Here is a 25,464-nt window from a genome sequence, read left to right on the forward strand (position 1 = left end):
GTTGCCCAGACCCAGGCAAGCAGTAAATGTTTATCTTCATACTGGAGCCAAGGTCACAGCGATGATGAGTCACAGTGAGTCACAGGGAAGCATCATCACCTCTAGGACCTTGAAAAAGGAACACAGAAAGGTGGAATTGTTAAAACTTTGCTGGGTCTTTCTGCCAGGGCTAGAATGTGAATTTAGCACTGATACCTGAATTATCTCTTATAGCTCATTACAGGGGACTGTTTGGGCTACACACACACACACACACACACACACACACACACACACACACACACACACACTTGCTCATTATTTCAATTTTTTTCTATAGTATTGTGTAATATTTAAAGTCCTTTTGAAAAAAGATTGAAAACTAACTGCACTAAAAAACAGCAGTTCTGTAGGGCTTGCTCCCAGGACAGGCTGTCTCATCTGGCAAGTAAGTATGTTCTCAAAAGGAATGCCTTTTCTGAGAAAAATTAACTATAAGGGGAGGTGGTGTTTCCTGGAACCTCAGAGCCCACCACATGATGGTCAAGGTTGTGTTGGGGGTTGGGAGCCACTGCTCGCAGGCAAACCTGAAACATCTATCTGGCCCTTCCCAGACAAGGTTTCCAACCCCCGGGAGACGCGAAGCTCTGCGTTGCTCTGTCTGACGTGTGTCATACCCACCGGCCTCCTTCCTTTCCCCTTTGCAGTGTCCCGGGCAGCCATGGCCCACGTGTTTGTGTACGGGACTCTGAAGCGAGGCCAGCCCAACCACAAGGTGCTGCTGGACGACGCCAATGGCTGCGCGACCTTCCAGGGCCAGGGCCACACGGTGGAGCCTTACCCCTTGGTGATCGCTGGAGAGCATAACATTCCATATCTACTGAACCTGCCGGGGCACGGCCACCGCGTGGCCGGGGAGATCTATACCGTGGACGAGCGGATGCTGCGCTTCCTGGATGAGTTTGAAGACTGCCCCATCATGTACCAGCGCACCTCCGTGAGGACCGCGGTCCTCGAGTGGGAAGGCGCGCCCCACGCCCCCCAAGGGCCTCCAGCTGCCGAGCAGACGCTGCAGTGCTTCGTGTACAGCACGGCCACCTACCCGCCCGAGTGGGTCCACCTCCAGTACCACCACAATTACGACTCTCTGGGGAAGCACGGGCTGCGCTATAATCCACGGGAAAACAGATAAAAAAGGCGAGGAATGCTCACCAGCCAGAACACAGATAGCGCCCTGATGATGATGAGATTACCTCAGCTTGGTCTGTACTCACTGAATGCAAAAGCATAATAATGCCCTTTGAAACAAATATTTGTAAAACGCAGTCTGTGGACAAAGAAATAATCTCTTTTGTAGTAGCAGCCGATTTCCCAAATAATTTTGACATACTGATAACAAGATTGTGCCCTGAAATCTGTCTATTCGATACTGCTTTATTGCTCGCTGCTTCAAGAGCATCATGGGTATGAATGTACTGGATAAGAAAAATGTAGGGTTTTTAATTCCCCTAAATGACATTTCAGAAACTCTTATGTTATCATATTTTTCTTTCTCTTCTTTCTTTTTCTTTCTTTTTTTCTTTGCTTTAATCTGGAGGTAACATTTAAAGTGAATGTGAAGACTCTGTTGCAGCTGGATTTGAGCAGTCCTACTATATTGATTCTGACTTGCAACATCAAGGAAAAAAATGTTTAAGCTGCTCTTGGATGTCTCAGTGTAATTTTAAAAACCTTGAAAAAAATGCTCTATTTTACAATAGTGTTGGAGTATAAATAACATCATTCTTCACACTTTTCAGATCAAGCTTATCTAAAGAGATTATTAAAGATGATCATTTAAAATTAAAACTAGATGTTTTAGGAAATCGAATATAAAAGTGTTGGTGCTATTTTTGCCCCTTTTCTTGGGCCTGCTTAATTTGATAGAAGGTTTTTTTCATTCTAATCCAGCAAAATAACAAGCACCCACTTACTGGTTTCAGATGGAAGCTCACAAGCCCAGAGCCCAACAGGCACTGTCCCTGCCCCCCGACAGGAGTAGCATTTGGGGGTGGGCCTTTTAGAGAAGAACCAACATATTAGTAATTTGTTCTTCAGGCCTGACAGAAAGCTCAGCTTCCAAAATACAAACAGCACTTAAAATAATTCCAGCAAGGCACGATGTGCTCGACACGCCCCACCTCCGTCTGATCCGCCAGCACAGAATCCAGTCAGTGCATGAGTCTGCGCCGCTTACTCACCAGCTCGTAGGAAATGGATTCCGAGGTTTTCAGAACCAATGCAAATGCAGCTGCTGAGCCTTAGCAACCCCATCCTCTGTCAGGAGAGCTCACTTACTCTTCAACTTAATGGTAGACTATGATCACTAGCTGCATCTGGCACAAAAAAAGGAGCATTATTTTTAGCCCTTTTTTCTTAATTGGGAACTTGCTTCACAGAAAAACAAAAAGGCCAGGATGGGTATCAGCTGATGAGCTTGTGGCAGCCCCACCCACTACAGTTGGGGTGAGGAAGCCCCTAGCAGAGCCTGTGGAATGGGGAAGAGGGGGCCTTGTGAGTCAGCTGTCCATAAGGTGATGCCCTGGGGACCAGCCCATCCAGCACTTACCCATTAGAGCCACACGGGGGATTTCCAGAATCATCACCAGTGCCGTACGGGCGTAAGGAGTTACGAATAACGGTTAAAAGCAATGGTTAGGTCCTCAGCCAGGATGAAGTAGGTAATCAGATAAGATGGCAAATGCTAGTTTAATGAAACTGAAGGCAAAACCTGGGATTTATATCAATTTTTAAAAGGATGACAATGAAATGCTAGTACTTAAAGTCTGGCACAGCCTGTAGCCTATTATGTACATTGTCTTCATTCAAAAAAAGGGCAAACTAATATTTAGACAAATACTCAGTTTTATTGATTTAATTTTGACACCAGGAAATCTCACAGCAGAAGTACAAATCATATGTACAATTATTTATATCAATAAAAACTTCCATTGGTGATTTTTTGGCAGAATGTTGGTTTTGACTATATGTGGAATAAATATGACCATGTAAAATCTGCTGCTCAGGGGTGTTCCTGCAAAACGCCTGACTAAATTGAGTGTGAAAGAATAATACTACAAATGGCTAATTAAACTGGGTGATGACTAAAAGGCTATAAATACTTCATTGCAGTTCCACGAGCAGATCTCCTTCTCCAACTGTGTCCCCAGCTTTACAATGCACCGATTTCACCTTGAATTTAAAAAAAAAAAAAAAAAAAAAGGGGGGAGTAAGAATTATTAACTAGACCAGGAGGGAGCGATCTCGTCATCCGTTTCTGGAAGTGCAGAGCCAGCCTGGCAGGCTTTGAAGCACAGGTAGAACACGCAGCTCGCGCAGCCAGAGGGGACCGCATGCGAGGGGACGTCCTCACGGAGGGCTGTGACTCGTCACCCTCCCCTCTCCCAGCTCTTCCGTCCTTGTCTGTCCTAAAAGTCCTGGCACAAGGGGCTGCTGCTGCTGTTGGCTGGCTGGCCCTGACACTGGGTGCACACAGGGCCTGGGTGCATCCTAGACGCCAGAAGTGTTGATGCTTGTTAAGCTCCCCACACCCAGCCCTCCCAAGCTCGCTCCAGTTTTAGGTTGTAGAAATATTCTGAGAGTGAATGGTGTAGTTTAGTGTAAAAAAACAAAAACAAAACAATTACACAGGAGTCAAAGTAGGTACTAATGAACAGAGAAATTCCCTAGGCCGATCGTAAACTTCCTTCTGAAGGGAAATGAAACGTTCAGAAGACGGTGGCTGCACGGACCGTACTTTGTGGCAGGACGTGGAGAAGCACTGAGCTGCTGCCACCTTACTCCTGTGCCCTGTCACTCGACTCATTTCTCCCAGTTTTAGTCAAGTTTTGCTTTCCCAAATTGTGTTCAGATTTAAAACGATCAGGAAGGGGTTTGTTGGAGGGAAGAGACAGCCATTTGACTTGGAGGTTCTTGCTGGGGAGTGAAAATGAAAGATGGGTTAAAACTAGTAAGTGGCGAATGGGAGCGGTGCCGGTGATGCAGGGTCTGTGCCCGGCCGGGCCTGTGTCCCCACCACGCCGCTGAGCCAGAGGGCACACAGGCCTTCTTCCCTGGTGTCCAGCCCAGCCTCTCCCAGGCTGGTGTGACCCTGTGCCATGGCTGCTTCCCAGGCCTGTTCAGCAGGTGCTGTGTGCACTCAAGTGGCTGCTTTTCATGGTGTGAAGCCCGGTATTTGTATAGGATATAGTTTTCACGACACTGCAGTTACTAGAGTGGAGGATCTGCTTCCATTGGGAGCCTTTTCTCTGGGAGGAAAAAACGGCCTTTGCAGATAAGAACTGCCTGCCTCCTCAGCCCCCCAGGGCCTGCTCCTCTGGGCTGGGGCCCTGGCCACTCGTGCAGTGCCCTCCTGGGGGGTAGGAGGAGATGGCATAGGCAGGAAGGACTCCAGGTACTAGGGGTCAGGCCACTATGCAACTCTCGCAGAGTCGAACAACACCCTGATAGCAGTGCTGGGCTCCTGATGACCAGGGAGTAGCTAAACCTCCGCCATGAGACGGACCCAGGCCATACGGACATAACGCACACTGACAGACACGGGCCCTCTGCTCCTTCCAGGAGCTATGACCAAGTTCATAGCAACACGGGCCCTTGGCACACATCTGACATATATTCTGCATGCCCAAGATGAGACCAAGTTCTTATCATGAACGGAAATTTCATGATAATATAGCATCAATGTTGAATAATCCTAAGAAACAAATATAACAATTTTTACAATGTCGGAAACCAATATTTTTTTGGTCACTTTTTAAAAAGTAGTCAGATGTAGAAAGCAGGATTCTTAAAACCCGCAAATCATACCATTCATTTCCCAAACCCCACAGAGACTGGTCACAGCTGTCTGCAGCCCCCTCCAGCCTGGCCGGCCAGATGAGTTAAGGCCCTGGGCCTCCCCCCTCCTAGTTGGGACTGGACTGGGCGGCCCCCTCGGCCTGTTCTCTGAGCATCAATTTCATTTCATTTTGGGGTGACAGACAGAGGCTGTGTCTCTCTGATGCAAACTTCATTGTGAGCTGACAGTACCTCTCTGCCAGGGCACCTAATATCCCCAATGTCCGATCTCACTTTCCAGGTGTGGCCATGGCAAAGGACATCAGCCTAGGCTACTGTCCTCACTCCACCTCACTTCACACTTCAAATCAAATTGTCCTTCAGAAAAGGATCATTCTAGTACAAATGGTGTCTGTAGTCAACGAATAAATAGTGAAGTTACTGCTTTAGAGGACTTTTCTATTTTCTTCAAGGAGAAAATACATATAAGAAGTTTTAAAATTTTTCAGCACTAATATATCTTCTCCTCTTTTCGCCCTAAATCATTAAGTCCTAGATGTGTACATGGGGCTCTCAATTCCTCCTGATCTAAAATTGAATTGTTCTCTTTGTGGAGAAATTATCTTGAAGAGTTACATTAATTTTTGCAATCTCTAAAACCATTTCCTGCTGTGTCACCTAAGTCTCAGATAACTAACTGCCTCTAAGACAGATGTAAACATTAAAAATTAAAGACCCCTTAATTTGAAAGACATTAGGGTGAAGAACAATTGTTCTCGGGCTACTTGAACATCATACACTCTTGCAAGGCCTGCTCTCCATGGGGCAGGGACGCAGCGTCACAGGGTGAAGGAGCTCCCAAACTGAATGTCCTCATCTGCAGGAGGGACAGGCGGGAAGAGATCACCTCTAAGGTCCCTTTCAGGCCTAACCATCCAAGATTCACATGTGGAAGTCCTGCTTCCTGTCACAGGTTCCGCGTGGGCAGGAGAGACCTTGGGGACATACCTTGCCAGTTTTCCCAGCTGTCATACTGTTCTGCATTTTCATGGCTTCGATTACACAAATTTCCTGACCTTCTGCGACCTGGAAAATCAATAAGAAAGGACAGAAGTTTTACAAGCATTCTAATTTTGTAACAATGCTCAAGAGGGAAGCCATGAAGAGATTCTTTGTCAAACACGCTGAAATGTGATCCAAACAGCAGCAAAAACATTTAATAAATACTTCATATTCCAAGTTCATCTTTGGGGGACAGCAAAGAAAGGCCATCCCCTCTATTGTCATTAAGTCTCATCAGAAAAAAATCTCGATATGGGAGGACTGAGGGGTGCTGGTTGTGGGGCCTCCCCTGGGAATCTCTGAATCTGCCCTTGCCACAAGTTTCCATTTATATGAAATGAACTAGCAAATCTCTCTACACACACAGATTTGTGGTTTCCAGGGGCTGAGGGCAAAAGAAGAGTGACTGCTGATGGGCACACCGTTTCCTTTGGAGTGACGAAAATGTTCCAAGGTTGACTATGGTGGTGGTTGCATTACTCTGTGAATAGACTGAAACCACTGAAGTACACACTTTAAGGGGTGAGTTGTATGTGAATTTTATCTCGTAAAGCTGTTACCAAAAGTGGAGTTTCTATCTACAGCTCTGGGGAGCTGGGAACAACAGCCAAACATCCAGGCCACAGGGACCACTGTCCCAACCTTTGCAATACATGCATGCCAAGTACAACAAAGGGGCTCTTAGAAAGCACTTTCCAGTGCAGGGGATGCTATCGAGAGCTGTGCCCGGACACCCGCAGGCACAGGCTCAAGCTTCATGTTCTGATGCGGAGCTGGGTATAAAGCCCCTGGGGATAAACCTGGGGCTTCCACCCAGGAGTCAGCTATGACTAAAACCTGTTCTATTTATTCTCTTTTCTCTGCCCTTGATGGGTAAGCACCAAGGAGCTGGAGCAATATTTCCTCTTCTCTTTGTGAAAAAGTCTCCCAGTCTTTGACATGGGCGAGTCGAATTTCCTAGAGCACCCAGCGGCTATCTGGGTGCTAGTGGGCATCTGGTTTGGGGCCCCTGGACACTTGCACCACTGCGGCTGTGCCCATCCAGTGTCGCACAAGTGCCTGGAGAATGTTCTTGCCTGAAATCCCCAGATGATCTCCAAGCCTCCCTCCCGGCCCCCCGTGGGGCACAAGCTGTCTTGCTGGCAGTTGGGACCGCCTGAGCCCTATGCATTCCTTTCCTCCACGGATCAGGTGGTGGGCTGCTTTTTCCTGGCACAGAAACATAGGAAGAGAGGGGATGCCAACGCTCCGGTGCTGGCACGGAGGAGGCTGCTGGCGAGCTGGGCTTGAAGCGCTGCGCTTGCTGCCCTTTTTGATGCGTTTTCACCTGGCATCCTGCATTCCACGGAAAGGGAAGCGTCAACTCATGAGGGCTGTTCTTCAAAACTTGCTGTTCTTCAGCACGCAGAGGGAGAGAAGTGAGGGCAGCTCAAAAACAATGGTGTCAGAACAGCTACTCCCTCAAGTCGGCATTCCAGAGCCTCTTTTTTTCCCCTTTTCAGTGGCAGGCAAGGACCAGGCAAGATGGGAGAAGGGCAAGTTCTCCAGAGTAGCACCTGCCATTTAGCTCCACCTGCAAAATCCTGGTGGACCCAGAGGCTGAGGGTCGAGAGCTGACCTCAGGAAACGGCATCATCAGGCCGGGCATTCCAGCAACAGGGCCAGCGTGACTTTCTGGGAAATGGATCTCAAATTCAACAATGGAAATTCCATCCAAAAATTAGTAGTCAGCTCTCCACCTCAGGGCTCTGGTAGCGCTTTCCTTCACAGATGGATGAGTGCCCACCATGGGGCCTCTGTGTGCCTGCCTCCCACCCTCCACCCAGCCAGCCTTCCTCTGCTGGTGTCTGAGAGCCCAGCTTGCTCAGAGCCCCCATCTTCCCACCCCCCAGCTCCATGGGCTTCTCAGAGGTGGGCACATCCATGCCCCTCTGCAGGGGCTCAGCCCACTGCTCGGCATCTGCTGGCCAGAGCGGCCCTCACTGCTTCTTCATGGGAACTTCAAGTAAGTGAATTCACAGTTAATGCAAATATGAAAAAGCAATGAACCAGGAGATTTCCAATGGTCACACTAGGGGACGTAGGCCAGCCTGACAGTGACGCCTGTAGGAAACATGTGAGGGATGGCTGGGCTCAGGCGATGGCCCCACTCCAGGCTCCAGCCGGCCACAGTGGAGGTTAGATCGGGGTCTGCCGGAGCCTGGGGAACAAGTTTGTGGGGCCCACTGTCACTGCCCACTGACCATTTTTCTTGGGTGGTTCTGTGTGCAAATGGGTAACATATAGTGACTGCAAGTGGTAGGTCCCCAATCATTAAGCAGAAAAACAAAACCTCTGATTTAGCCAAAGACAATTTGGAGAGGTGGGCAAGTCCCAAAGTTACAATACTCCCTTCTCTCTGATTGTGGGACTCTGGCAGTTTGATTAAAAGGACTTCAGAAAAAGTGCCTCTGGATCTGAAGTGAGCACTCTTCTGCCAGACCCACAGCACGGCACTGAAGGGCAGGATTCCAGCCTCGCTGCTCCATTTTCCTTTTCATTCCTGTTTTCGCTCCCTAGTTCCTTTCCGTGGGTCTGCTGGTCTCTACTAATGTTATTTAGCTGTAAATGAAAATTTAATGAATTCTTTTCTCTCTGTTCACTTATAGCAATCTGTTTTGTATTGTTTTCACTCATTCGTCCCTAAAAGACAAAGAACTCTTGCAAGTTGTTCCTTTACCCCACAAAATAGTGAGGTAGAATCATTTTATACGTACACACATGTACGTACGTACCCACACATGAACTTGATCTAAATTCAAGTTATTCCATCCCTCAAACATCCAAGGCAGGGAAGCAAATATGGCACAAACCCGACAGCAAAGAATGCAGGTGGGGCTGTCACTGGAGGCAGCTCCACCAACCGGCTGGGCCCCACAAGGGCTCCAGCTCCAACAAGACCGAGATGGCTACACAGGCCTCTCACCTCAACCGTCTGGCAGCCTCCTTGTCCAGAGGCGCCCACTTCCCCTCTGCCCCGGAGCTCAGGGAACAGGGGGCAGCGCCTCCCGGATTTCCCCGTGTGCTCGGACAGCACGAGCATCGAGTGAGGGAGCAGAGAGGGTGCTTAAAAGTTTCCATCCAACAGCTCACATGTGAGGGCACTGCCGCTGAAGGGTGTGCAAGCACTTCTCTAACACTTGTGACTCCTCTGATAAAGACTTAATGATTGTGACAGGATGTCTCCAGCGGCCGGCTTACAAAATGGTCACAAGTCTTTCTGATAAACCTAGTCGGCCTGATGTACTTCTCCGCTCCCTGTCTAATTGGTGTAAAGTTTGGAGGCCTGAATCCTATATCTTTCATCCAGCTTATTGCGTCTTCTCCTTTGACACAGGGTCAGGGTTCACATTCGCATCCGATTATCAGAGCGCACTCATTAAGCAGGCGCCCGCCTTGCCCTAAAACGAGTAAGCTGGAGGGAAAACTCGGCCCATTTACTCAGCAGATTTTAGCATGTTTAGGAGGCCTGAATGTCACCGGCACTGCTCTGTGCCGAAGAGTTTCAGACATCTCCAGCTGATGATTAATTGTGAGTGATGGGAAATAAAATCCAGTAAAGCCAGCTGCTTGCCATGGTGGGCAAAATGACTCTAATGGATATAGGCTGCCAATTTTCCAGTTTTACTGGCAAGTCTTCCAAGTGTAATTAAGGGAAGTTATAAATGATATGGAAATCTATCAAGTTCCATTTATTTTCAGAGGACTCTTTCCCCAGAGACTTTTATCTTCAAGCTTATAGTATGCTTTGTTGTGCTAATGATTTAAACCACTTCTTATTTCTGATTAAAGGCCCCAATATCCTTCTACCAAGTTCGCTCCACTCCTTCCCCAAAGATTAAAAGGCACAGAACCGTCTCCTGCACATGTCGCTCTTGGAAAACATGCTAACACTGGGACACATTTGGCAACTTGTATCCTTCAGACTGTAAACACAGGGAGAAAGCTCAAAGGAAGGCGAAGTACAGAAAGGGGAGGAAAGCCCTCCACCAAACATAAAAGGAAGCCCCCAGAAGTATAGACCTGAAAGCTGTGCTCAGTACCGGATACCCATCAGAAGGTGGTGTAGCTCACTAATGTTATTTGATTTGGAATAAAAGCATGAAAATGATGGCAAAGGCCTAAAATTGGAGATGTAAAGGATGACTGCACAGTATTCCATTTCTCAATTTCATCCTTCAGAGCCACAAAATGGGGGTGATACAGTGACGGGATGAGATTTACAGTAACAGCTGTGGTCTTCCCACACAAGGGAGGCCCTTCTAATGGGCTAAGGTCTGTTTTGAACAGACGGGGAGTAACAAAACAAGGTTCCCTATTAAGAGTGTGCAGTCATATTTCTGATAAAGAAAATGATTTAGGGAGTCAGATTTCCTCTAAGGTGGCGCCTACCCACTCCTGTCTTCCGAAACCTGGGCTGTTTTAAAGGTGTTATCCTTTAAATATAGGCAAGAGGACAGAAATGGCACGGAGGGCTTTTCCCCCTGTAAGCCTACTCTCTCGCAACTGTAAAGAATGCATAGGAAACTGTGCCAGTGGCATATGGCTTTCTACTGTGCTAAACATTCATACAAAAGACAGGTTCATCAGTCATTGGAGTATCTGGATAAAAAATTAGCTCCTGATGGATGGTATTTTGAGCTTACCTGCTGCTAGTACATTACCAGAGAAACACAGGTTTTGAAACCCACATGACATTAGAAACTGCAGACCATGAAATACGACACGTGCAGGAGCACATAATGTACGCCAGATTATACAAAATAATAAATAAGCTATTTAAACCCTCTACCTAAAATTGGGCCCGCTGCAAGGAACCCTGGGTCACTTCTACGCAGGCCAATTAATGCACAGCATCTGCTGTATAGGAGCAGGGCGTGAAGCACTTCCGAATGATTTCAGCAATTAAAAGAAAACTGTTTCCTGCCTGTTCAGACAGCAACTGTTTCAATGCAAGAGTGAGCACCAAATCACTGCGTGCAGCTGAAAAATTAAGTCCCCTTTTTGGGGAAGAGGGGTGGGTGGGAGGAAGAGTTTTGATGGAAAAAGGAGCCTTCTTTTGTTGTGCTACGTTCTGTATTTTTCTGCCAAATTAGACAGCAGGCTCGGAGGGCTTACCGGCCCGCCGCAGTCTCCCCTTATGCTACACCAGGCCACCCGAACACGGGGATCAATATCCATCCTGCTGATGACTCCACATAAGTGAAAACCCTGCAATTCCATTTTTAAAGGCTGGTCTACTTAGAACACAGGTGCCTGAATGCAATGCATTTTAAAGCCCTTCGTTCTGAAGACAGACGCAGCTAACAGCCATAAGAAAAAGGCATCTCGGATTTGGTTAAAAGGTGCTGCTAGAATCTGATTATAATAACTTCCTCTTTCTGAGCTGGTAAGATAGGCTGGTAAATAAATATCCCCTGATATTTTCTGAAGAAGAAATGTACACTCACATCCCAACGTCTCCATGTAAAGAGGGAGGGAGAAGACACCCCGGGAGTATGTGTAGTTTTTAAGCAACGACAACAGGACGAACCATCATCAAATTACAAAGAAAGAGAAGGCAGGTGACAGAAATGCCGCCAAACCCCTTATCTCCAATCTAAGGCACCCTTTAACAGGATTGTGCACCAGCCTTTGCACTTGCAGGGTAACATACTCCATCACAAAGCTGGCTCTGGGGGGCCTAGGGACCCCGTGACTGCCCGTGCTCACCCCTGCCCCGCTTCTGAGCTGCCCCCTGAGGAACTGTGCAGTGGGTCTGAAGCAGGGAGCTGAGAGGCCCGGGGAAAGAATACAGAGCTGTGACCAATATAAAACATGTCAGTTTTTCTTAAAACTCCTTAAAATGAAGAAAAATATTACACCCTACTGCCCTCTAAGATAACACGCATAAAACGGAGCCAAAGCCTCTAGTTACAAAGAGAACTAGTTAAAATTGATGTCATTTACAATATCTTTACAAAATTAGTCTAGATTCTCTACCTCTGTGAGATACCCTGTTTTAAAGGAGTCAGTGAAATGATTTGCTTTTCCTTTTGCAAAAGGGTGAGAAAAGATATCTTGAATCTTGGTAAGGTTGAGAACTGTTATCTTCAAAAATATTTTAAACAAAGATAGCATCCCCTATAATCTCAAGTAGATCATTCCTTGAAAAATAGAATCCAATGCCAAATTTGCAGAAGACTTGCCTAGAATATTTATTGACTGATCTATAAAAATATTTTATCTTATATTGATAATTATCAAGTTAAATTGTAAAAATTCCCAAATTGTTGCCTCCAACAAAAATTACCCCTAATGTTTAAAAGTAAATGTTACCTAGAAAAGATAAAAAGACCAAAGGTGGGATCATCTTTATGTCTGAAGAAGGCAGGACAAGAATTTGCTTGGGGAGAGGCCACAGGGCAAGTTCACTGCACAAGCGGCGTTTTATTGTTAAATAAATTGGGAAGCACCTATGGTAAAGGTGAGCGGAGAGCATATGAGTACTTGTACTATGCTCTATAAGTTTCTGTATGTTTGTAATATTTCATAATTTAAAGTTTAAAACTATTAATACATGCATGAATCTACTTATACGTGCTTTGGAATACAATCTGAGGTTTGGATGAAAAACTGGCATCTCATCAAACAAACTGCTTGAATAACCACTGCTATAAAATATGTAAATTTAATTATTGCAATTATTTTACGATTGTAAATCAAGGTATCCAGAAACTGGAAAATCTATCAAACAGCCAGGCCAGGTCCTCTGCCAGGGATAGATGCTGTTACTGATCCTGGGCTGCATGAGGTGCACGAGTCACTGCCAGACAAACATGTCAGGAGGCCCAATCCAACCCTGCTCATCTGGAACACCTAGGCGCAAAGAGGTTTCAAATCCTGCTTCTTCAAGAAATGAAAGATAAAGGCCTCTCACCAAATGCGGTTTCTCTAAGATCAGCTCTAAGCTCAATTGCCAATGGTTTAGGGACAAAAGGGAGGGGTGACTCTCATGTGCTGAAACAGGGTACCTGTGTGTGCTCAACAGTGGCCATCCATCCACCTGAAGGAGCTCATACACGCTGGGAGGAGAAAAAATCAGGGCGAACACTGGGTGGCACTCCTATTGCTGATCCCAAATTTTATGTTTGTACTGGTGCACTTTATAGTATTGATTTGATTTTTTTTTTTTGGCCTGACACTGTTCATGAGAATAACAGTCCCAAACACCTAGTTACCTGCTGCCAAAGGTCAGTTCTGTTACAAAGCTCCCTCATCTTGGCCCCACAAAAATACTCCAGTCTGTCTGCCTAATACTGGACTAAATGGCAAGAAAAACCAGCAACAGGTACTTGATGTCAATCTATTATTTTACCTGCTCTCACAAAAAGTCCCAAAGTAATAATTAAGAAAGAAATGTCTATGGTATACAGCCTGCTCCTGGTTTATGTTTCACTTAATTTTTGATGTATTAAATAAGATGAATATTTCTGATGTAATTCTGAGATGAATGCAGAATCTAAACATAACTAGAAAGAATCTTAATTAAATGCAATATTAAAATACCCCATTGGGTTGCCTCATTTTTATTTTTATTTTGTTTCTGATATCAAAAGGCTAACAAATAAAAATGTGTTCATAATGACTTTATTTTATACTTCAAAGTCAAATGAAAATTGTGTAATAAATTCAGTAGCTGTAAGTGTAATGCACAGAAGTTTTAATAATTCAAACAAGTTATAAAAATGCGAACTTTGATTGTGGAAGTGCCCCCAGTTTATGATAGCGGTAAATGTACAGAAAAATGGGTATTTTTCAAAATGAAATGAAAATCAATGATTAAAAATATTTTCAGACGGCACAGAAGAAAGGCATATAAAAGTCACTTTATCAATTGTTTTCTGAAGTAAATTTGTGATTCTAGATGTTCATAATCTAGTTCTACTTTGTTTCTTATTGGTTTGTTTGCTTGTATTCATTATACTGTTTATTAACTAGAATCCCCTCCCCACATATTCAAAAGATTATTACACAATCATTAAAAAAATAGTTTTACTACCATGTTTAATGTTAAATAGTATGTAACAGACATTGAAAAGTATGAGGAACATCTCCTGTGTGAGCCTGAAATAAGTGCTTAGAGTAAAAACCCAGCTTCTGTGCTGAGGGAGGGGCAGACCTTTGCCCACAAAGCTCTCTGAGTGCATTTATTACTTTTAAACAGCCACCCAAATTATTTTCTCCTGAGGTTTAACTCGGCTAAGATTGTTTATTTCACAAAACAGATTTGTTATTTATTATTTATGTGACACTTTCGTGAAACACATTATTGCCAGACCCACCATTCTAAGCTTTGTCAAGTTTTACTGAGCTAAAGATAAAAATTACAGATAGCTGGAATTTAAACTATAAAAAAATAACATTTCAAAGAAAAATAGAATACTTGTAGTCCCTTAGTTGTTTTTTAGGTCCTTGTTTTCCTTGAAAATACAGAGATGATTGATTCCATTCTCTCCCTACTGATAAAAGTGGAACCTTGGCTCAGCTATTGTTATTGCTGAGAACACCACAACATGCCCTGCAGTGTTAAAATAATTTTAAACCACAAAATTTAAAAGTTACAAGTATTATTTTCTTATAATGGCCTCAAGTAAGTGCCATGCCTTTAGTCCAAGGAAAATTTCTTGTGTTTTAATTACACGAGGCAGATTTAGCTATACAAGTTGTTATACGAGCCAGGATTCAACGTCTTACCCTGCATTTGGTTTAGGTATTAGCGGTTTGGGACATCTTTCACAAATAATAACTCAAGAGAAAACAGTTTTATCAAAACTCAATGGCACAGGCTATAAAAGGAAGTTGTGCAAGGACCAGGAGCAGTGCTGGAGGCCTGACAGAGGAGTCAAAGCAGCCTGTGCCCTCCCAGACCAGCCTGGGCACACGCATGCCGAGAGCATTCATAAGTGGGGTGAAGGCTGCGGGGATGAGGAGTCGTCACTAGGGCACCCCACCCAACCGTGTCCTCTGATTTTGAAGGAACACATAAAATAGAGGCCCAGTCAGATCTCAAATTAAACTATTCTTGAATACCCACATTGAAGGTTTTCAATATCTGAGCTACCCCAGTAAACCAAGGACTAATACCACATTGTTCCCTTTTACTAAATGCCTTGCTTTCCCACATTCAATTAGTAACCAGGAAATGGAAAGTATGAAGGCTAAACCCTTCTAGTATCTGGAGATGCTCGACGAGGGGAAAGCAGTCGTTGGACATAAGAAGGCTGCATGCTCCCGGCTCTCTGCCCTGGGGGGCTGGTGCCAATGGAGCAGCAAGGCTGCAGTCTGAAGCCGCCCACCCGCCCTGTCTCCCTCCCTCTTCTCAGGTTCTGACTCAGATGGTGGGAAAGTAAGGATTGCACTTAAACATGTTTATTTAAAAGCACAAATGTGATTTTATCATTAAAGTCACACAATTAGGATTGACACGCTCAGAATGCCAGTATACAGCCTATGTGGCTTCCAGAAAAAGCTTAAGAAAGGAAATGAAAAAAACAAAACCAAAATAACTCCCTCGCATTGTTTACCAGCCTACACTTCTAGTCACTAGAAGATTCCACTGATTGCTCTGATGATGTAGTATGTGAGTGTACGCATGCTTACTGTCAAGGCCACGGAGCTATACACACACACACACACACACACACACACACACACACACACACACCGGGAGTGCCAAAAAAATGTATACAAGTGGACACTTTGGTCAACGTTGTTCAAGCAGTAGTTCACTGTAATTAGAAGTGTCTGGACGCTGATGGTAACCACTCTGAGCACCTCTTAAAATTGCAGAAGTCAAACATGAGTTGTATTTATCTTTTGTTATCAGTATATATTGAGTATTACAATTTTAATATTTTTTTCCTTTCTTAAAAAACGTGTATACATTTTTTTGGCATGCTCTGTATATCTTCTTATGACCCTAATCTTCAGAATGAAGACATACAAGGCAAACCCCTCCCCTATATTCAACATATACATCATATGTCAATTTCAGGGCTAATCATTTAAACAACTGAAACTGATCATTTTTCTTACTATTCATTTATTGTAAATACTTCTCGAGAATAGAAGCCAATGCCAAAACTTCATGAGTTTTTCCTCAACTTTATTTATGTTAATAAAGAAATACAGAGGCAGTTTTAATGTAAGTTTTACAGGTAAATATATACTATTTGTCCACAACATATTATCTTAAGACTGAACATGTACGGAAATACTAATATAGCTTTGATTTGTACCTTCATGTCACAGGGTCAAGATGAAAAACTTTGAACTGTGATCCTAAATTTTATGTATCAAGCTACGAAAGTGCTCTGGTAATACACAGATTACAAAATTAATTTTCCTTAGTTCCTTTTCCATTTATTTCAAAAATCATGCAAAAAGTTCCGCATCGGATGGTTATTTTTTGGCTTGAATTCTTCAAGCACAGAGAACTACAGAGTAAATCAAAATTTGAAATAAAATACTTCTTGAAACTCTAAATTTGCCAAATAACAGAATGAATCCGGTCTTATTTCTGTTCCAGTTCCAGATCATTTGAGGGGAGAGGCACTCATATATTGTTACTAACCTAATTCAAATGTGAAACAGACAAAGAATGCACAAAAGCTGTTTTGCGGGGGTAGTATGACTCAAGAAGGAACTGCAATAGGACATGATCATGCTTTGGTTTGCTGCCACCCCCCCAAGTTCCTTACCGTGTCCCCAGGCTTGACAGATAAGGCCACCACCACACCAGGCATCGGGGAGCGAAGAATACTGCTTGTGTCCTCAACCACTTTTTCCAGCATAAATTCACTCAATTCTGCGGCAAGTTTGGTTAAGATATGCACCTTGTACTTAAGAAAAGAAAGAAAGAAAAGGGTTTCAATAATGAACTTTTCCTCAAAAGTAGCATTCATTCAAATCAGCTTTTACCTTTTAAATTTATAACATCTTTGAAGTCACATGGTTTTTAATAGTACAAAAAACAAAATATGTTAGTCTGTTTCTGGCATATGTTATGAGCCAGTTATTTAAGAAATTTCTTGAAAGAACTCCTTCAGTAATTAATTAGTGATAGTCATCATCCTGTATCATGAAGAAAAACTGAAAACCTGATAAAGAAAACAGTGAGAATTTTCCTTGTATTCCCTTCACCACTTACAAACTTATTCCAATTAGCGCAAATTCCGTGAGCTGGGTCAGCCAAACGGAAAAACGGGGGTGACTCTGTGAAAACACACCAGTAGATGGCAGCAGACTGCTGTCTCTAACTTCCCACTCCCAAGAGAGCTGCTGTACTACGTATCAATAAGTTAAGACAAAGGATTTCAGTGTTCATTTTGTGCAAAATAATATTTAAAATACAGTTTTTTTCCTGTGATATGAAATGTTACATTCGCGATTGAAAATGTTAGTTTTTCTTTTTAGGCACAGCATTACGTCGTCTTTCTGTAACAAGATGGTTAGGGTAGATACAGATGAAATATAATGAGACTCTTCTGTATTAATGAACAATAATATCCAGATTTTAAAACCACTGAAAGAAAACAATATGCACAGCCAAGGATTTTAATAGCCCGTTTTGTAGGTGGCTCTCAAACAATGAGGGTCACACTAACGGCAGTTCGGTCAAACAGAACATTTCTAATAAAGAGAATTTCTGTCCAGCAGGAAAAATACTAGGTCTCTGTGAATAAATATATGAGCCTCAGTTTGGTCTATCCAAACAGAAACAAGATAAAATGGTTTGAGGAAGTGTTAGCTGGTGAAGTAGGAACGACCACCTGAAGATCTCTGGATTCCTACCAGACCGCATTTCCCCTGGGTAGACAGATGCAGCAGCAAGGCAGCTCCATTTTGTTCAAAAAAGCTGCTGTAACTCAAAGCCTCCTGTGGGCATCATGATGGCAGAGATGCAGAAGAAAAATAGAATTCACCCTTTAATTCGGTACAGGGACGGTGGAAATCTCTAAGTGTGCTCTTTACAGGGCCTATTTAAAAAGGAGGGGGGGGAGGGCCCAAGGAAGAGCTTTGATGGCCTAAGTTCAGAGCAGATTTACAATGCTGTGACAGGTTGAATAATAACATCTTCTGCGTGTTTCTTTACTCCTGAGTGTGTGTTTTGCAATCCAGACATACAAGTGTCTGCCAGTTTTTGAAGGATATGATCCTTAAGTGAAATTACAGTGCAAATAAAAGCTTTTTGCTCCTATTAAAATGCATCTGAGTCATAAGTGGCAAGGGGGAAAAGCGAGGAGAGTGCATCTGCTGTCAGTCTAATAAACATCCTGGGCAGAGGGACTATTTATCAACAAGGAATTGTACCTCAAAGTCCTTCATTAAATCTACTGGCGTGGGGGAGGGGGAATAAAGAGAGGGAGAATATAATTGTATGAAATTGCACAGTTCTAGTATCTGTGCTCTGCGTGTCTTAGAAAACCCACCCTCACTAGAAGCATTAGAGTCCATAGAAAAGTTACTTTACTAGCTGGCTTCACCCTGCGCGGCTCCTTTTTTGTGAGTGAATCAGCATTGGGCCCAGCTGTCTAGTTTTCAGTGTAGCATACAGATTTTTTTTAATTGCTTTTTGCAAAATTTGACTTCAAAATATGAACTCCAAATTCAGGGGAAGTATCTTTCTACACTGAGGATAATATAATTGAGCACATTCCGCCACAGCAGAGATCTACACTTAAAAACTAATTTTAGCTATATCACAAACAAGCCTTAATATAAATAAAGTGCTAAGATTGTCATAAGCTCCATTTCTCCCCAGAAATGACAAGATCCTGACTAAAACTGGATCCTTTTACTATTTTTTTAATTTTCATATCTTTTGGATTCCTTTCCCTGTAGGACTCCTGCTTTGCTTGGAAAGAGATGTAAAGAGTCACAAAACTCAATGCCTTCAGATGCAGTCTTTGTTATTGATGAGATGTTCCTTTTCCTTTTGTATTTGTTTATTGTTCTTAAATCTGTTTGGGGGATAAGCGACTTATTGTAATCACAAGCAAAAAATAACAACGGGGTAAACGCCTCAGGAGAGGCCTTGTTGCAAATAGTTGGCTTAGAAATGACCTTTCTGAATATAAAAAGAGGAGGCAGCAAGAAGGTTCTCTTTTTAAGATTACCTTTGATGTTGTCCTGACCCCTTCAGCGTGCCCATACAAACACGCCTTCTTAAAACAACCTCTTGGCTCGCCCGTGCAGCGTGCGCGGGGGCGCCTGCCAGGATGGGATCTAAACGGAGTGCAGCATATGGGCCCATCAGAATGAATTGCCTGGTGAGAACCGTAAAAGCTTTTTGATGCCCTAGAAAAGAAGTCATTTAAGAATGTACACTAGGGCTTTCAAAGCTTATGATCAAAACTGCTATTTATTGTTTTCTCTGAATTCTTAGGGGGCATGGGCAGAGCAGCCAACTAGTTGAGAGATTTCAGGAAAATGCCCTATGACGCGTGCAGAGTTTGGTTTTATGCTAGGCATTTAAATATTCCTAATGGGTTCTGTAAAACTTCCCTGGAGAGTGTTGATTTTAAGCTGTTGTTATTGTTTTCAAGCAGATAAACTACGAACTTGATGTTTTGGTGGTGGGGGTTCCGGCTTTTCAAGGCTAGTTGACAGGACAGAGAAGCACAGTCCTAGAAGGAGCCAGAAGGTCCTCACCCTGCAAGGTCATGCGAACCGTCTGCTTGAGGGATTAGAAGCTGCGTGTTGGTTCAGTAGCTGCGAGTCATTAGTAAATGGAACCTTACTCTGTGTGTTTAGGGAGGAGGCGCTCTCCAAACCACAGCCAAATTAATAAGTTCTTGAAAACACACCTCACTATGTAAAGTAGAACAGGTGCTCTCTGGGCTCAGCCTGGCTGGGCTCCTCAATCCATACAGACAATAACGGGAGGGACTGAGGTGTTATTTAATGATCTAATTATGGTGAGTGACCCCAGCCCAGATCTCTAAGCAAATTGATTTTATGGTGTCTGCAACGTAAAACCATGTCTAACAAGAAAATTTCTTCCCAAAAAAAATTCAAAAGAAAGAAGGAAAAGGGATTGGGACACGAAAGGATTGGGAAGAAAAATGACAAGAGATGGACAATTAAAAGGAACACAATGGAACTGTTTTAAAAATTAACATACAGCTCATAACATGGAACCTGATGGAAGGGATAAAAGGTGGGAGCAGGGCGCCCTGGTTGGTCGGAGAGCAGGAGGGAGCCAGTCATGGTTTGGGAGCAATATATGCTTTTGAGCCAGGCTTGGCTAACAGGAACAGCCTGCAAACGGCACACCCACCTGTGCTGTGAACACACACAGCTCCCGCCCCCCAGAGGGTGGAGCGGCCTCACTATGGATGCACTCCCCTCAGAGGGTCACAGGCAAGACCCTCTTGCTGATGTCTGTATTGGTTCAGTGCATGGATCTCTATGGAATTTAAACCTACGTGCTTCTTTCGAAGGCCTTCAGATTCACCAGCGCTTTTACACAGCCCACGTGCTCACGAGTTTGTAGGATTCAGAGGTCTCTGGGCTCCCTGCAAGATGACTACTTCCATTTTGCTTTACATACTATTTTCAGTTGTGATTTCCAAGCCTCTACCTTTGTTCTTCTGAAAGTGGGATAGTTCTGGTTTCCATTTCTACATCATTTTCCCAGTAACAATGAGGATAGGTACAGTTGAACTGGAATATTTTTTTCATGTCAACTGGGTGCTATCTCAGGCAATACTGAGTCAGTGTAAATGATGAGCCTCTCCTGTGAATTATTTTACGTCAGTTATCTGAACAGCCTGAAGCACTGGCCATATACTGTCCACTGGCCCTCACTTACTTAGTGAGTGGTCAATCCATGTCTTCAAATACAAGGAGCTCTTCTTATTCTAAGTCTTACACCTTCCGCCCCAAGGGCCTCCGACAGTAAGCTGTCTTCATTTTCACCGTGCAGCACTGAGACCTAACAGTCAAATATTCCCCTAAAAGTCTACTTTCCTAACTTGAGCTGGGGAAAAACTACCCGAGTTTTTAAAGTGACAGAAATGACTAGCTGCAATAATAACATCTTTAAAAAACATCAGCGTGACAAAAACATAGAGAAAAACACTAGATGTAAAGTAAAACACGTAGGTGGGATCACAAATGGAATCCAACCTTCTCTTCCTTGCCTAAATTCTTTGTGAGACACACAATTAACACTTGAGGAAAAACATAACAAGGGTTCAAAGCCAGGCACAATGCGTTCCCCTCTACTTCAGTCTCAGGACTAACAAAGCCAAACCGACAAAACCCTCCAAGAAACAATCCTAGAAGCATACAGAACTAAAGCCCGTGGTCACCCTTCTTTTGGAGGTACAGCCCAGGCAAAGAAGGTGAAATGAACAGACAGCAGTGAAAGCCTCGCGCAGCGGCAGTCACCGGAGCAGCCTGTTAGCATAATGCTGTGACAACTCCATCCGCACAGTCTCAAGGTAGCTGTCAATCAGGATGCATCATTTAATCCAACAGCACTCGGAGGACTTTCTCCGACAACCCACATGACAGCATATCTACAGCTCTATTTATATCAGCGCCCAGTCGTGTTTACAATGCTGTTGTAATTAGAAAAGATGCAACAGGCAGCAATATTATTGAGATTTCCATTTTGCAGTATTGCCCTGGAAAGTGTGATCTTGCTTCACAGAGTCATGCTAAATGACAAAAGGCTATTTTCTTCCATCTCCCAGCTCAGACAGCACTTCATTTGCAGCTATCTATAATTAGATTAATGGTGTAGAGCAGTACAAAGCAGGCCCACTTCACATCAGATAGCATATGAATTAGGACAAACACTTATTTCAATTCCAGGCAGAGAAAGCAATGACTGGGGTATTTAGCATACCCTTTATGGTGGAATGAGATGTTAATTGTGTACCATTACCTCTAAACTGCTTGCTTGTTGTATAAATCACTGTGCTAATTGATGCAGAGATAGAAATGTAGCCACAGGCAAGAAAGCAAAGGAATGAGAGCTGAAGATGGTGGATAAAGGATTATCGAGTAAAACCATATGGAGATGAGGTTCCTTTGAAACCTCTGCTTTCTGCCTATAAGCAGGGTTTCTTAAAAGTACAGAAAAACTCCTGTACTGGGAAAGAAAATTTAATTTTTCACATTCCCTTTAAAAACACAAATTTCTTTTAAAAGTTCCCGGCTGCCAGAAATCCAAATAAGAGGTATGTGGAATTCATCTAAATACACACTTATACAAAACATGGAATGTGCAGTTTTCAAATAGTCAGGACTCCCTATCTGGGTTTTTGGCTCACGGGTTAATAAGTAACACTTGTAAACTACCTGAAGCAGATGTTTCTGACCCATCTACAAGGCAAAAGGACATTCTTTCCCAAGACTTGAAGTTGTTCTTACAGACCCAAACACAGCAGAACAAAGAACAAAACTCTGCTGGGTTAGGTCTGTTATAGACTCTAATTACCGCAGAAGCATTTATTCAGGCTGTGAATCCAACAAAACAGAACCATTTCCATCTGCCACTGAAGCTACGGTTTTAACGCCATCACCAAAACACTCACAGCAGACTACTCCAGTTCATTTCACATCGATAGGAAGGAACCAGAAAGCAGAACTTTTTTCTAGTTCCCCCCCCCCTAAAAACTAGCAAAAAGTAATGAATAAAAGCACGCAGTAATTTAAAAGTTTCAGTCTTGTTGCAAAATGCTACTCTTCCTGTTTAAAATGTCCTACTCAGCACTCAACAGCTCTTATTGGTGTAATATGAGCATCTTAGAAGCACCAATATAGAAACCAAATGCTATAAAGTCCAACTGTTAAAGATCCACAGAGAAACATGATCTTCGGAAGTTCATAAATCAATTGCATGCACCCCGTGTATATGTTCACAATTTTTTTAATAGCAAAGCACCAGTAAGGTGCAAATTACTGCTGTGCACTTTTCACAAATTCAGCTGCTTAGTAATTAGCACTGTTATGACAAAATTTTACACATAGAACAAATACAGCGGGTTAGTTAATAGTTTAAATTCTCAACTTCAGAGCCAGTTCGTAGCCATCTACTGCAAGTGCACATTTGAGAAATACTGCGTATAGTTTAGCCTTGTGAAATACAAGTACCATATTAACTTGCAAGACAATAAAACAATGTCCCAAGAAACTAGAATGTCTGGTTCAAGTTATCGCCACTGAAACTTGGGGGAAAAAGTCGAGAGCTTCTTTTTTGGGGACAACAGTCTACCTTTCACCACGCAGAGTAGCCCTTATACATCTGACTGCAGAAATGAGAACACCTGTACTGCAAATTCAACAGTTTAAGGTTTAGGTCATTATGCTAAATAATATATACATATATACATATATACATATATACATATATACATATATACATATATACATCAAGGGCTCTTGCAATGGAAACAAATGTCAGCAAAATAATGCGTGAGCTACCCTGAAATAGCGGTTTCCAAGCTTGCAGCCAGGTGAGATAATGGAAATGCGCCCAAGAAAAAACGTGGAAGCAGTGTAGGGGCCTGCTCCCAATCATTAACTGCTGTTTAGACCATTTAAACTAGAGCAGCACAGCCCGCAGCAAAACACCACCACACGCCCTCACTTGCATGTCAGCAATGCTGGTGTTAACAGGAGAAAATATATGGGTTCTGATATTGCGCCCCAGTTCCTTAGCATTTGCTCCCTTTAATTGAGAAAGGCAGTTAAACAGAAAGTAAATCATTCAGCTAGTTTAGCTGTTTAATGACATATAATTGATAATGTCAATATGTTGCAGTGACATAATACATCACTTTCAACACTCGTCCACTTACATTTATGAATCAATTTATACTCAAGCATTTATTTTTTTACTGCTAAGTTGTTTTGTGCATTTCAGTCCTGTGCTGGAAGCAGTCAGTGTACCACAGGGAGCAGCAGTCTCATGGATTCACGGGAAGAATCACAAAAATACAGGTGGGGAGAAAATTCCAGCAAAACAAAACAACAAAAATACACGAAGCCCACTCCAGCAACTCATCTTTCAAAATGCTTGCTAAAAAAGGGAAGGTTTCCTTAGAGAAGAGAGCTACCTTAAGGCTAATATTAATAGTTGAAGGAATGAGCATTTCTGTGTATCTCTGGCTTGTTCCCAAAAAACAATTTTTCCTGGAGAGGAAAATATGGGGATGTCTGTCAATACTACGAAAATCTAACCCAATTTTTAGAGATTTTCTTTTTTAATCAGAAACACAAGGACCTTTCCAGTTCTAATATCCTAAGAAGCTTTTATTTTTTTAACCCTGGTGCTGAAAATTGAAAATTAAACATTAAACCCAATGCTTAGGAGGATTTATTTCCTCAGTTGTGCTCCACTGAGGTTACCTTCCTTGTAATTTGAATCACTGTGTCATAAGACAAACCCAAAAAATGATGGCAAAGAAAAGCAGCGATGGTGCAGGCAGCCAGCCCCGCTCCCAGTCTGCGGGAAGAAGTGTGCGGAGGGCAAGTACTCAGTGGGGGGCTGAAGGAGCGAGTCCATTAATGGGGCCACTTCCCCGGTGCTTGGCGCTGTGGGGACACTGTGTGCAGGTGTGCCATGATAAAGGGGCCCAGTCTCTGCTTTGCCCAGGTGCCCACAAGCTGTCTAACAAGCAGGTACATACGCCACAAAGGTAATTTGCTGGAATAAGTGGCACTTTCGAATCCACAAAGGCAAGTCCGTTGACAATGCATTGCACAGAATTCACAAAACAGAGCATGTGCGTTCTGTTTGATCAGGAGTCTCCGTGACACATTATGACTATAATGAGTCATTTCTTTCTTTTTTACACACACAAAAATAGTATAGATCTTTGAAAGCCTAGTATTCAATTATGTAACAATACCAACATCTGTTAACAACAGTACAGGCTGTTTCTATTCTGTATCCTGAATTGTTTTATGTAATTACGAGTTTATAAGGTATTTGGTAAACCAGTAAGAAGGTACCTTTTTAAAGCACTATGTAATTTGGGGTACAATGAAGTGTTCTCTTGAAAATCTATAATTAGGGCAGCATCAGCTTACAGAAAAGTACAGGAAATGTTATAAAAACACAATTATGTAAATGAGCACATAGGTAGGAAGTGTACCATTTTGCTATGGTCCTCAGCCCCCTGTTTCCCTCCTCTTCTATATGAACTGTTCTTTGCTCATCTCGAGTTAAAGTCATGCTGTCTGTAGGGCACAGAAGAACTGAACACTTGGGGAAAGAGGGAGCTTAGCTTTCCCCCGTAAGTCCGTTAGTCCTGAGCTGGAACACCTGAGTCCTGGAAAGGGCGCCAATGCCAGGGACCCTTCAACAACACTGGACTTTATCTGGGTTTTTTTTAACAATAAAATATTTTTGCTATTATGAATTCACTGAAGAAATTCAGAATCTAATATGCCAAGGTGTTGGCTTGTGTTGCTCAGAAATTCAGGAACTAAGATATATACAGACAAAGGGCACAAAAGTAGAGATGATGATAATACTGTGTAGTA

At 43.2% G+C, this 25,464-nt stretch overlaps 2 protein-coding genes across 15 annotated transcripts in view; one reads left to right on the forward strand and one right to left on the reverse strand.

The window, feature by feature from the left end:
• The window catches only part of GGACT (gamma-glutamylamine cyclotransferase), a 56,100-nt gene extending 53,068 nt beyond the window's left edge, over positions 1–3,032 (forward strand). For all 14 annotated transcript variants that reach the window (XM_019663658.1, XM_019663668.1, XM_019663662.1 and 11 more), the window contains one exon: positions 687–3,032. In XM_019663658.1, coding sequence (XP_019519203.1) covers positions 701–1,171 — 471 coding nt within the window. In that variant the 5' untranslated portion in view covers positions 687–700 and the 3' untranslated portion in view covers positions 1,172–3,032. The remainder of the gene's footprint in view (positions 1–686) is intronic.
• Positions 2,864–25,464, reverse strand: part of PCCA (propionyl-CoA carboxylase subunit alpha) — a 353,425-nt gene continuing 330,824 nt past the window's right edge. Inside the window, exons 22-24 of the mRNA XM_019663655.1 lie at positions 16,659–16,799; positions 5,824–5,901; positions 2,864–3,210 (exon numbers count right to left, since the gene is read on the reverse strand). Of these exons, the coding sequence (XP_019519200.1) occupies positions 3,142–3,210; positions 5,824–5,901; positions 16,659–16,799 (288 nt within the window). The 3' untranslated portion in view covers positions 2,864–3,141. The remainder of the gene's footprint in view (positions 3,211–5,823; positions 5,902–16,658; positions 16,800–25,464) is intronic.

This window comes from Hipposideros armiger, unplaced genomic scaffold (genome assembly GCF_001890085.2).
Source record: "Hipposideros armiger isolate ML-2016 unplaced genomic scaffold, ASM189008v1 scaffold_397, whole genome shotgun sequence".
Classification (NCBI taxonomy): Eukaryota; Metazoa; Chordata; class Mammalia; order Chiroptera; family Hipposideridae; genus Hipposideros; species Hipposideros armiger.